This window comes from Vipera berus, assembly GCF_964194415.1.
Source record: "Vipera berus genome assembly, chromosome: 1".
NCBI classification, from domain to species: Eukaryota; Metazoa; Chordata; class Lepidosauria; order Squamata; family Viperidae; genus Vipera; species Vipera berus.
In genome coordinates, this window is record NC_138202.1 from 94,795,310 (window position 1) to 94,809,899 (window position 14,590).

The 14,590-nt window shown below is 33.8% G+C and overlaps 1 protein-coding gene across 4 annotated transcripts in view; it reads left to right on the forward strand.

The window, feature by feature from the left end:
* Positions 1-14,590, forward strand: part of ELP4 (elongator acetyltransferase complex subunit 4) — a 150,229-nt gene that overhangs the window by 80,215 nt on the left and 55,424 nt on the right. For 2 of the 4 annotated variants that reach the window (XM_081312961.1, XM_081312962.1), the window contains exons 8-9: positions 961-1,069; positions 4,446-4,552. In XM_081312961.1, the coding sequence (XP_081169087.1) occupies positions 961-1,069; positions 4,446-4,552 (216 nt within the window). Of the gene's footprint in view, positions 1-960; positions 1,070-1,245; positions 3,672-4,445; positions 4,553-14,590 lie in introns of those variants that run through there. The other 2 variants (XM_081312963.1, XM_081312964.1) reach the window with 2 other exon arrangements.

Sequence of the window (14,590 nt, forward strand, 5' to 3'; positions counted from 1 at the left end):
GTTCCTACTATGATAGCATTCCAGAAGACTTTGAAGAGTTGTCTGTTTCCCAGGCTTTGGGATAGGGTGGATGGAATCCCCTTATTACAGGTATTTTGTGTATATTGTATATGTTTTGATTACAGATGTCCAGATTGCCATTTTAGTAATTCCCATTTGTTATTTTAATTACTGCATTTGTATTAGCTTACTGCATTTTGTTTGTATATTGTGAGCTGCCCAATGTTGCTTTGGAATTAGGCAATGTTGAAATCAAATCGGATAAATATTCTGTAAATATTCTGTATTGTAAATTCCCACATCAAGTATCCAGTCCAAATAAGTGTCTCAAAAAAGTATTTATATATAAAATAAAGCTCAAAATTTTATAAAAACTATTGTTTGGGAATATTCTGTACTGGGATGGGGAAGAACAAACTTATCCAGATAGTTTATCAGTCAAATTTTCAATAACTTAAAGTTATTAATTGCCTATTTTGCTTCAGCTGGTCACAGAGAAAACAAAGGTCTCTATTTTTTCATAATAATTTTATTAAACATTACAACTACAGCTTTAAAAAGCCTTTCGTGAGATAGGCTGCTGTATAAATTAGATTAATAAATGAACTAAAGCAAACTAAAATCATTTTTTGCTAAGGAGTGAACAAAATTCATTCAGTGCTGTAAAACGTGTACAATCCAAAGGTTCTTAATAGCTGAAATCCAATTAACAAGCAATCTCCAAAAGTGATTTGTTTGGAGCACTTGTGGGCAATCTCAAGTCCTCTCCTTGTCCAGAAAGGAATGACAAAGAACCTGTCTGCTTACTGGCTCTCCATTGCAGCAGTTGTTGGCTCTACTTCTAGCAGAGCATATTCAGTTTGCCATATCTTCCCCAGAAGTTCACAAAGATCTACTTTTTTTGAATCTTAATTACCTTTTAATCATCTAGGTTGTGTATTTTGTTCCCATGTCTTACAGAATAAAGCAATCATGGAACGTGTTATCCACTTGTCTGATACAGTAGTTGGTCTTGAATCATTTATCGGCTCTGAGAGAGAAACCAATCCATTATACAAGGATTATCATGGTGAGTTCTATCCTTAGCAATACCACTTCCCAAAAAAAGTATTTTTAAAGTGTTTCAAGGGCATTTATTTTCCAGTTGGAATATTTGCCCTAAAGTAGCTTTCGATTTCTTTTTTTTATTAACCTGTTAATCTTAGTTCATCTTGCAAACTAAACATTAGACTATTTTTACTACAGTGCTAAGGAAACATGGCAACTCCTTATATGTTGTCAAGCTGTATTACCAAGGCATGGCTCAATCAGATGTACATCTCAAGAGACAGAGTTCGAGAAATTCCTATGCAGGGAAGGTTTGGCAATCATCTGACCAGTGAGCTAAAATTGTCATGAAATCAATATTTTGATCTGCTAAGTTCTAAGTAGAGAAAATGCAGAAGAGTTATATATTTCACTGGGCAGGCAGATGAATGATATAGCACAAAGGGGAGTTAAATTATTTCACTTGATTTTAAGTCATGTTTTTCAATATCAGAAGTATGAACATGAATATAAACGTATCTCTGTTATAAACATTTAGCTACTCAGTTGTTTTAATGGTTTATAATTGAAAGTATTTTTTTAAAAAAATATCTAGGCTATTTGTACAAATATTTGTGAACATACTTAGAATTTAATTTTAGATGACTTTTAAAAGGTAGTGAATGTTTTCATATTGCTGTTTACTGATAAAATTACTTCCAAGTAATATGGGCTGACATTTTGCTAGATGCACTTCTTTCTGATCTGAAACTGAACTTGGCAACAGATGTTATGTGCTTATATATTGCCTATGTTCAGAGGAGCATAATGTCCCCAACTAATCAGTAACTGTCATGTAGATGGCAGCTGATAATCATTCTCCCTATTTAAATTATTCCGTTGTTTATAACTTTTTATTGCCTCTAATAATTTTGAAGGAAATATTATTACATCATATCACAGTTGCTGTTTTTCAGATCTGTTCTGAGAGTTAGCGCTTGTAATTGACATTCAGGCACTGAAATTACTTTAGCTTTATGGAAACGTCTAATCAGAAGGTTTGGAGGCAAATCTAAAACCTCAATAAATATTGTAACAAAGCAGAGATGTAATTATACATTACATGAGAAAATCCATTTGAATGTATAGATGACCGTGGTTTACTCCAGCATAGATTCTACTTTGTCATATAGAGGAAGATAACCTTTTGAAATACAATCCCTTAAATAAGATACAAAATAAATAAACCACTAAAAATATATTTTTCACTTGAACAGATCTATGGTACTTCATAATTAATATTCTGTAAATCATATAATAAAATCTATGTCTTATATTTTTTATAATTTTCTCTAAAATTGTCTTCTTTCTTAACAATGCTATTTTTCTATATATTTTCCAACAAGTTGATTTTAAGTATTTGAATAATTCTGCCTCCAATAAAAATACATTTGTATTTCTATAGTACTCTCATAAAGAGGGAACATTTAACTATTAATTTTTACATGTTTTGCGTATATAGCTTATCTGTTTACCTTGTACAATTTTGAACAGTATGATAAGATGCTTATGACTCCAGCATTTTACTAAACAAAATTTAAACACATCTGAAAATTTTCAGAGCCAGTTTCTGTCTTAGTGTGCCTACCCCATACACACTGAGTGCGAGTCCTTCAAGAATATATAGCCCTCTTCTACAAATATTTTTAGTATTAATTTCTGAAATACAGTTTGTTACTCAATTGTTTTACAATTTTCCATATAAAGTTAAGTATATTTAATAACATAGTAAGTAGTTTCAACAAAAAGCAGATCCTGATTTCTTGAAAAATAAAATATGGATATTGATTCATTGGTAATGGAAAACACAGATAATTCTTTAATAAATAGGAATATTGGAAGTATATGACTCTGAAGAATATATTTTGTGTTATTGTGTTAATCATATCCGTGCTTCTCACATACCATTGCTAAATATAGTAATTATGATCCTGAAGCCAATTTTAAAATGCATAAATAAGACAATTTATCTTTTGCTAATGTTTTCTTTCTGTGCTTTGGCTCCATTATCTCCCAATCTAAAGTGTAAGCATTTTTTTAAAGCTGAAATGTAATTTGTTATGAGAGTCACTGTTACCCAGAAAATATCAGTGACTGACCTAGCTTCATGCTACTGGTGTTCAAATATGCAAGGTTACTTTCATATTGGGACTATTAGTTTTACTGAAGTAATTATGACCTATTTTCAAGTAATAGGCCCAGTCCAGTTATAATGGTTATTCAAGTGAAAACAGTGGACTATTTTCTTGGTTTTATTTTGTCTTAAGACATAATAAATCAAGCTGCCTATGTTTAAAGCTATATATTAATTTTGCATTACGTTTTGCAAAAATGCAGTTTCTTTACAGTTAAAAAAATACAAATTATTGCATTTTCCACATTATTTTGAAACTATATAATATCTGTTCAATGATGTTCTGCCTTTTTATATTAAGGTATATTTATTAATTTTTCTCTAAAACATTCAAACTTAGTGTATAACTTTAAAGAATTTTCATAGTTGGAAAGATTGTCCATTTTAATAAAACACCATTTGAATTGCAAATATTTAATCTTTATTCTTTAAAAATAAGATATAATATAAGCTTTACTGCTGTCTCTCATAAAATATTTTTCATTTTCTGTTATGGAAAAAGACTACTTATTGAAAGTCTATATTAAGCTGCCTAGAATCTGTCCAGCATCCTTGTCAAAAGAAATCAGCTTGAGATTCAACTGACAGAATGCAGAGCTTGCAGTGTGCCTAGTATTGTTATAAAATTCCAACATACTCAACGGATGTCTTGCTTGCAGAAAATAATTGCATTGTATTTATAGTGTGGTTAAAAGTTATCCAACAGGACGTTCTTACTATTCTGGTTTTTACGCAAGTTTTAAAAAATAGTTATCATGATACACAACAAAATACTTTTCATTGCAACTTCAGTGGTTATCAGTAACCTATGAGCTTTGCTTTGCTTTGCTTTGCTGGCTGCTTACTGGTGCATTTAATAAAATAAAGATCACTCAGTGGTGCCGTGGGCAGCATGCAAGGTGATAGCCATATTTGCTTACTGTAAATACAAGAGAAAATCACACACAAACCGGCTGTAGTTTTGACAAGTATTAAGATCCCTCTTTATATCTGTACCTTTGTACCAAAGTGCAATTAGTTTTCCTCACACAAGGATTTCTGTTTATTTTATTCTGCTTGATTACTTTTGTATAATCGTATCGCTTGCTTCATTGCTCTTGGTCGTAAGCTCCAGTTTAAAAGGGGGAGGACGAGTGTGTGTAAATATACTGGATTTTTTTTGATATAAGACTTTAATTTAGGCTTTTGAATAGCATCATTTTCTTAATATTTTCCTTTCTATAAGGTTTGATGCACATACGCCAGATTCCTCGGCTTAATAGCTTGATCTGTGATGTATCAAACACAAAGGACCTTGCTTTTAAATTGAAAAGGAAGCTGTTCGTTATTGAGGTAAGACTATATATATGGAATACTGTTTGAAAGATGGGATGTATTAAATGTTTAACCATGAATGTTTAAAAAGTAGGCCACAACCTGCAGTAACAAAGTATGACATACATATTTCTAAAGATGTCAGAAGCATATTTAATTAAATGTTAATGATTTGCTCTTAGCTGTGTTGTTAAGTGGGAAAGTGCCTAGATGTTATTACTCCAGTTAGGATGTTAATGTGCAACTGCCTAAAATTGAGCATGGCATGAGGGATAAATGTCTTTCTCATTATTCAGAAACAATTTCCTTTGCATTACTGGAATCACCTTTAACTCTTCCATGTCGTTTTAAATATAGGATCATTTACATTAATGTTCTTAAGTAAATTTTCTACCAAATTTAAACTCCCTCGCCCCCCCCCCGACCTTCCATGCAGACAGTCCCCCTACACAGAAAGCTATAATGCAAAAGATTATTTCATTTTAGTCTTGCTAAAGAGCAGACCACTATTAGGCAGACATCAATTAGGGTTGATGTATTTATTAACCAAGCAGATCCAGAAGCTGAAAACAAAAGTTGCTTTGGGAGTGAAGGAATCCTCACCAGTACAGTCTTTGCAGGTTTTAGACAAAGGCATAAAACAGTTAAGCAGCCCTGACAAATCATTTAGTTTAATCTCTTTCAAGTGAAAAGCTGTTAAGCAGGCCACTTGCCTTAACTGCTTGAACCCATAAAAGGAAGAATTGCCACCAATATATTAGCATATTTTTAACTTCATCACCAAATGATGGTCAATGTGGCTTGGCACTGCTTTGGTGTTTGGGATTTCACCCTTAAGTGACCACTTTGGCCCCTATTTGACCCTCTGCCCTCTTTAGCTAGCCACTTGATAAGGTAACCTAAGGATTCTCTTCCAGTGCCCCTCCTCCACATCTCTCTCACTGTCTCTTCACAATTGCGTGTTGCAATAACCTATAAATTGTTGAAAAGAGCCCATCAAGAGACAAATTAAAGTGCCCTCCTCCTAATAATGGTAGTCAATGTCCTTAATCATCTAGTCCTATTGAAAGCAGTTAATAGTTAATCAAGGAGCCAGGTTTTCTACCAGGATATCTCTGCATGGGTACTTCAAGTTTCTCAACTTGAAGAAATGTTGACTTCAAAAGCTACTTGAAGGCAAATGTTTTTTGTTAAAGAATTTGTGGTTCCTCTGTGTATTTTGTGTTTTAGAAAAGAATACATCTAATGACACAAAGCACTGTATTAGTACAATCCATTTCAACATTATTTCACTTCATCAAAAAGTCTATTCTTCTTTTGAATCAGTTGAATATAGGAGCTTAGTATTCATGCAAGATTTTAAAATTCAGAAAGGGTAAATTATTTTAATTGACACAGAAAACAGACAATATGTTCCTGCTATTTTAAATTCCCATTTATTGTACTTGAAGCTGGGAAAAAAATCCCTTTACAATACAGACAGATCAGTACATTAACTCTATTAGCAAAATCTGTATACTAGTTTCTGTTGTTATAATTTTCAAATGAAAAAGTTCACAATAATAAAAATAAAGTAGACAAAACAGATGAAATCTAATGTGATTTCTTTAAGGAAAAAGAACTAGAGAAGCACACGTGAATTTTTTTAGAATAATTTCAGCCTGCCCTGTTAAAGACTCTGTTCCTTATAAATTGCTTCCTGTCTTAAAAAAGAAAAACATTGCTTTCTAACTCATCCGTTTCTTTGCATTTACCATCTTGCCCTACAGTATACTGCTAATCTTCTACTTTGTTTTTCAAATTGTAGTACCATTCTGAAAAAACTTAGTAAAGGAAAATGTGTTTTCCACTGACAAAACAGTTGATCAGATTACTATTAAAGCTAATAATGAAAAACAGGAAAAATTAAAATCATTTTTAAAAATAGATAACTATGAAACAGAATGAATTATATATCTTGTAGAAAGTTACATAAAACCTTCTTCAAACAAATCTTGAATGTAGAATGGACAGTTTTTTTAAAAAATGTCCAATATATTTATACTGTCATTTTGTTACACCCTTATGTATATATATCTTTAAAAACAACATTAGAGAAAACCTGATAAAGGAATTCATAATTTGAAATCAGAACAATTGCAGCTATATTTTTATTACAAATCTGTTTATTTTCTGTAGCTTTACAATGTGTTTCTTACAATTAACCAAGTTTTGCAAGGGGAATTCCTTCACAAAATTCTTTTCATGGGAGCATTAGCATTGGTTATTAACAGATTTTTCTATTGTAATATTTTTATGTTACATACATTAATATTTAAATGAATATTTAAATCAAAAAAATCTTAACTGAGAAGTAGTTTCCATATTGATCTATAATGTATATATTCTGAGCAACAAATAGAGCTTGAACATTAAACAGTAACAAATCAATATTTGTTTGTTATAATGTATGCAAGGTATTGATTATCTTTAGCACAATACCTGTGTATAGTGAACCATTTACCTAACATTTCATTACCTGCTCTTTCATTGCATGTTTTAAAATCTTAGAAAAACTCTTAAGTGCCTGTCTTTTCAAAAAGTCTCATAGTTTTAAAGTTACGTTGTCTAATCCTATTTCTTCCTACTTTGGAATCTTAATTAGAAGGAGATAAAGACCATCATTTGACTAAATTATTGTCTTGAATCTGTAGCAAAAGGTATAATCCGCAATTGGGCCAATTAGTGTACCCCATCGTTAGCTATGTTGAAAAAAGCAGCTAGATTAGATCTGACACCAGCCTAGTTCCCACTGTTGTTTTGCCAGGTAGGATGGTCAGACTTCAAAGAGCCTGAGGCATCAGCAGGGCAAGGTTTGAAGGCCAGCTTAGGTCCGGTTGTTAATCTCTCTGTAAAAACCACAGCAGCCATCACACAAAACAAGCTTATACAACATAATCATGCGGTATTAAAGTTTGGGTTGAGTCATGCCAATTTGCCTTTGATTTTCTGATGATTGAATAAAAGATGGCTACATGACTAGACATATTCCCAAAATTTACTGATTAGATAAGTTCCTCAAACATTTAAAATATTTTTTTTATTTTTCAGTTAAGTGTATGTCCTGCTATTTATTCTGATGAATCTTTCTGACAGGAAAGTATATGGAACATAATTTATGTATTGAATACTGAGTTAACATACCTAATACTACTTCTGATGCTTTTGTTTATAAAACTTGTTTCTCGTCATTCCAAAGGAATTTATATAAAAGTTAAAAAGAAAAGCTAATGATATTATACTGTGATTATTATTTTCTATTTAAATATGGGGTTACATGCCTATCACTGGTATCATTAGATGACTGTTCTTATTTTCTGCATTTTGATTTGTTAAAAATTTGCAGAAATAGTGGCATATTTCTATTCAGAGAAACCCCTGTTGCTACTGTAATATTATTGCAAATGATTAAAATTGGTCTCATAATGCCTTTCCCTTTGCCAATTTTAGGTGTATGTACTTTTCTATTTATTTGTTCAGTCCCCCTGAAGTTTGGGTAGCATGGCATCAGTACTGGTTTGCCAGACAGGTGGCATAAACCAACATTTATCACTTCTGTGTGCTCATTATGTGATACAGTAGCTGAAGTCTACATTACTTTAGATCCCTGGTATGTTGTAATTTGATAATTATTCAGGATAGTATGAAGGAAAGGCAAACCACAGAACTTTAAAATAATATCTTTAAATAGCCTAAATTTAACTCGGTGCTAGTATCTACTGCTTACTGTATATGTCTGTGGCATCGCATAATTGATCCAATGATTTCAAAAAGCTAGGCAAAGTTGGACCTAGTTCAAACTTGGATGGAAGGTCATCAGGACTAGATTGAAAAGTTGAGAAACACCTTGAGGGAATCAGTTGCAGATAACCCACTCCAAAAAAATTCCTGTGCAGACATGTTTATATATTTATATGGGGAGGGGCAGTTAAAATAGTACAAACTATATGGTGTAATAGTGCTACAGTTTAGAAAAGGTAGACAGGGTACAGAGAGATGCCAAAGCAATTTGATCTTCTCACTGTGTTGCGGGTTTGCATCAGCTGAAGTAGGGGACCAAGTGAAGAATTTGGTGGTATCCCTAACATAGCCTTTCCCTGAAAAGTAATATATTACTCAGGCTTGAGATTATATATCAGCTATATAATTTATCTGACTTTTCTCCAGTTGACATTGCATCAGAAATCATGATGCACAACTTTTACAATTCTTCCATGTATGAGTTAATGCCATTATTTATATTCCTTTGTTCAAATTTTGACCATGTTTATGCATAAAGATATAATCTAATTATTAATGAAGGCATTTGACCAACCCAGATTGGATCCTGTAATAATCTAATGATTTATGACTATACGTTGCAATTTGGCCCTCTTTACCAACCAGCCTTAGATTTAAGACACATAAACACTATATATTTATGGATCTCCTTACTCAATTTTAAGTTAGTGACAGATTTTCTGTTGCCTTTATCTCTTAAGGAAGAAGTTACCTTTTATGGAGAAATGGATTTATCTTCTCCATCCTTAAAAATATTTTGTGGACTGTTAGCCTGGGTCCGGGCTATTTGAGGGAACACCTGCTGCCGGCATCAAACGCCCTTCGCCCAGTGCGCTCCCACAGGGAGGGTCTGCTCAGGGTGCCGCCGGTGAGAGATTGCCGGCGGGTGACACCCAGGGATAGGGCCTTCTCAGTGGGAGCGCCTGCCCTCTGGAACCAGCTGCCGGTGGAGCTGAGGACTGCCCCCGACCTCCGATCATTCCGCCGGGGCCTGAAGACCTGGCTCTTTGAGCTCTCGGGCCCAGGCTGAGGAGAAATTTTTAATTGGGGTTTTAAGTATACAGGGTCAATTTAATATTTTTTAATTTGGTTTTTTAACTTTTGTATGGTGGATTTTTTAATTTCCTGTAAACCGCCCTGAGTCCTCAGGGAATAGGGCGGTATATAAATGTAACTAAAAAAAAAAAATATCCATGGTATAATTTTTTCACTCTCCTTCACTTCTTCATTTAGTAACAAAAATTTTGTCGTAAGTCGAAGATTAGCTGTGTTTTATTTCTGTCTATGATCCATTTTACCCTGTGTATAAAGTCTCAAAATAATTTACAAAGATTCATGAAAAGAGGTCCCTGCGATGCATGCGTGAAAGAAAACACAGAGAGTAGGACATCAGAGAAGAAAAATCCCACCTTTCCCAAGAAGGAGCATCATTCTTTTTGCAGAAGGAAGGAAATAATCTTTTCCTGTTCCTTCCATATAGAAAGATGCTTAGGAGATGTCATAGAATGATTGCTCCCTGCATTCTTCTTCCCCAAAGGAGACAGAATTACTTCCCCTTGTCTTCCTCTGGTCAAAGAAAGAAGCACTTTTTTCTTGGTAAGGCAGGCAGGGAACAAACATACCTTTCTTTTTTTTCTATAAAGTGAATGTCACTTATTCTGTGAATCTTGTCCCCAATCCTCTAGCTTGGTGTAGTAGTTAAGGCATCTGGCTAGAAACCAGGAAACTGTGCATCAGGCTCAGTTGAGTGACCTTGGGCCAGTCACTCACTTAGCCCTAAGAAGGAAGCGATGGCAAGCCACTCTGGGAAAAAAATCTTGCCAAGAAAACTTGGGAGATTTGTCCAAACAGTTTCTAAGAATTGGACACAACTGAACAGAAGAAATATAATGAACTCTACCTCCAAACGCTGGCTCTTTGGCTTTGAAACGGAGATGAGCACCGGTCCCTAGAGTTGGAAACGACTAGCACGCATGTGCGGGGGAACCTTTACCTTTACCTTCAATACATTTCACTTTGCCTGAGTTAGACCAGGGGTATCAAACTGCCAGCCCGCAGGCTGGACACGTCACCAGGAAACTGTGCCCACCCCATTGCCGGCAATGGAGGAAAAAGCTCCAATACGTTGTGACGTCGCAAGTTTGACATTTCTGTGTTAGACTATTTAAATGTTCTTTGGTTGTGGCTGTTCAGCCACTTTTAAAGTGGAGCTAAATGAATTTTATCTGAGGAGAAAAACTTGGGCCATACCAAACAACCTTTTATAATAGGAACTCTGGGTAATTTCTGGCTGATAGCAGAGCTCGGTTGTTTAAAAAAGTGAAACTACTACAGAAAGAAAGAACATCTTTTCTTTGAGAATGAAACATTTGTTCTGAATAAGCCTAAAATATTGTTTTAATTGTTGGGCTTTAATTAATTTAATTCATTTTAATTTTATATTATCTTTTTATATTGTCTTTTATATGCTGCCCTGTAAACCGCCCTGAGTCCTTCGGGAATAGGGCGGTATAGAAAACTAATTAAATAAATAAATAAACAAATAAACAAATGTGTTAATCTTTAGTGCGTAGCAAATTGTTATTGTGAGGTATTCTTATTAATTTGATAACTATATATTTATTCTGTACTTTTATAGGCTTGTGGTGGTGGTGGTTGTTTTATATAATTATTTTTTGTTTGGATAAATCATAATCATTACTTAAGTATTAGCTTAGATTTATTGTTGTCAGGGTCTTTATGTTCTACATGTACATGAATGCATACATACTCATGTGAGTTTTCCTTTTCAAGACAGGTAAGCTATGCATTTTCTTTCATATGTTGTGTGTAAAACTATATAGCTATGAGTTCACCCAACTTTGTTGAGGAATAAAAACTACTGAGCTCAGAGGATGTTCATTCTACATTATTTCCATCTTCTAGCAAGTTGAGTTTCTTTTTGCTCGGTATAGTGTACTTCATTGAATTGTTTTCTCAGAGACTGTCAAGCCCCACCTACCATTATTAAATATAATCAGACTAAATCAATTTGTCATAAACCTTTCTAGGAAAAGGAATGGAATATGAATAAAATCAAGGATTTGCATTCAGTATCATAAAAAAATTACCCCTAAAATTTGAAAAACATTATTTCAGAAGTTTGGAGTTCAGATTATACTTTATTAATAATTTTAAATTAGTTGTTTTAAACTACCATAATAGAATGATCATAATAGAAAAATGCAATTCTTTATTTACTTTGAAAGTAGGTAGTGTACCAAACATTAGGAAAACAGAAGTATTGTTTTTGTTTGGAAACTGCAGCACTACTATACGTTGAAATCTGTATTTTCCGTCCATTCTTCACTTCAGAATTTACAATACTCTTTTTTTACACATTAATGATAAATTGCCTTGTTTCAGACTTTGAGGGCTCAAAATTGTGTGACCAAGTATTGCATCGGAACTATGGGTTAGATAATCATTTTTGCAGCAACTGATCATCTGAACATACTAAACTTCTTTAGGTGTAAATAAAAAAAAACTATACTACTTGGAGATCAAATTATTTTCTCTGAACCAATATATTTTGAGGTTACATAATTTTAGATTGTAGACTAAGAGGTTCATGGAATAGGAGGCACTAAGGAAAGCAACAGTATTCTGTTTTGCTGTTATTCTCTTCCTTATCAGCCCCTTTGAATCAGAAAATGGCTCTCCAGTAGTAAGGAAACAGTACTTCATACACAATACACAATTCATTTTTATACATACTGCAAAAATAAATAAATAAAACATTTACCCCCAAAAAATTTTCCATAGAATAATCTATTATACACAATACAGTCAGATGTGCAGGGTCTGACTAACCTTTGAGGAAATTAAAAAAAAAAACATGGAAAGTAACCACATTCTGGAAGCTTTCCAGACTGCAATGTTTTTCTGCAGGCCTTATTTGTTTCTTTTAATATTGACATTTTGTCCCTATTCTTTGAGAAGGAAAATTTGGCCACCATAGACATTATTTCTAAGAAGGAATGGTTTCACCTATTCAGAAGGAGTCTCCAGGCTTGCACCAAAATATTTGCTTGTGTTTGTGTACCCCTTCCCTCATCCTCCAAGAAAATATGTTAATTGTGCTGTTTAGGAGGATGGATGTTTTGGGAAGGAAAGATATTTGGGGGATGGGTAAACTGGAGTGAATGAGCTGTTAAGGAATCATATGGGCAGTTTCCTTTGGTGCAGGTCGAATACAAATATTTTTAATACTAGAATAAATACTTAGGTGTATATTTCATTCTACAAACCTGTTTTCTTGGCAGTCAGTAATAAAATACATGTCTCATGCTTCGAAGCAATTTGCCAAATGAAGTCTATGTAGTTATAGTAGTGCGTCTGCTGACAACCCCTTAGTTTTTTGGCACACCATGGCAGTGTCCCCTTAGCATCTGGAAGATTGATCCCATGCTGAGCAGCCTGGATAGATGGAATTTGTCTGTTGTTTTTGTGGGGGATTTTTTAAAAAGCGTTTTCTATATAATCCTTTTTTATATACAGCGGCCCAGCTGGTGAAAATTAGTCAGCACCTTTATCCTTCAAACAGAGCTTGTTAAGAAAATGGGCTAGGAAAAGTAATTTTCTCATTTGCTAGTTAAACCCAGGACATTAGAGAATGAGCTTTGACTAAGGTTTAACTAAGTAAAAACAATAGCAAAAGAGGCTGGTGTCATTTTTATCCTCCCATGTTCTATAAACTGTGAAAATAGTTCTATGAAGAAGAAGCAATATAACAATATCCAAATCACAAGATCCAGTCCTCCTCTCTGCCATGAACACTGGACATGTGCTAAAGTCAAGTCTTGATGCAAGCAGATAATAAAAAAATAGTTCTCTGAAGTTGATTATTGTTTTTATTTGGGATCATGTGACTGTGATTATTCCTTCCTTCCTTCCTTCCATCCATCCATCCATCCATTTATTTATTTATTGAATTTCTTTCTCCCAATAAACTTATTTTTAGTACCTCAATTTTGGAATGTATTTATTTTTTTAAAATGGAAATTCTTAGCAAAACCTTCACCATTTGTGAGACTCCATAATTGCAAAGCTCCCTTTTGTAATTCAGGATTGCTACAAGGTTTGTTAAGTTCTGTGCTATTGGCTTTGAGAAGGGAGGATCCTTTTTAGGAAGATTAAGAATTCCCTACTAAATAGACTAGTATCAGGAGACTTGACTGTTGACAGATATTTTGTACTTAGGAACTTGGGGGCAAGTCATTAGAGCATTGTCCTCCATCCAGTTTTCTATTGCCAGTTCATCAGTTTTCAGAAGAGAAATAGGAATTACAGTATTATGCTTGAAGGACATTATAACATTAAGAAATATGTATTTCTTGGATTCTTTTTCTTCTTCTGTTCTTTGATCTTTGATTTCTTGCCTTTTTGGGTTGAAAACTTGAAGACAGATAAAAGCAGACTTTTTAGAAGAAAACAATCCCTTTTATCTATACCTAAAAATACCATCTGTAATATAGTCAAAGGCTTGGCATAGGTCAAGACCGAGAATTCAATAAACAAGCAACAAATTCCAAAAATTTGCTTCTCAGTGATGGCTACCAGTTACTTTTCATTCTATTCTCCATAGTTATGAAAGTAAGGTTTCGTTTAAAAAAATTGTAAATAGTGTCACATTGTCATATTTGTCTAGGTTCAATCAATAAGATCAGTAAAGATCAGCGCCCCATTCTTTTGTGGTACCTGTGTGTGCAAAAAACCCTATGGGAATTAGGTACAGGTAGTCCTCAAGTTATCACAACAGTTGGGACAATTTCTGTTGCTAAGCAAGGTGGCTGTTAAATGAGTTGCCCCTGATTTTATGACTTTGCCATGAATATTAAATGGATCACTGTGGATGTTAAATGAATCATGTGGTCTGGAGGCAAATTTGGTTTCCCCTGTTGACTTTGCTTTTTGGAAGCTGACTGGGAAGGTCACAAATGGTGATCACATGACTCAGGAGCACTGTGATGGTGATAAATGCATGCTAGATACCTAGAGTGCAAATTTTGATCGTGTAACCTGGGTGATGCTCCAATAGGCTTAAGTGCGAGAAATGGTTGTACATCACTTTTTTTAGTGCTGTTGTAACATTGAACAGTCACTAAATGAATGGTTGTAAGTCAAAGGACTACAGAAATCCTTCAGAAATAAAGGGTGTCTCTTTCAAACAACTGTTTTTTTTAAAAAAAACCAAAG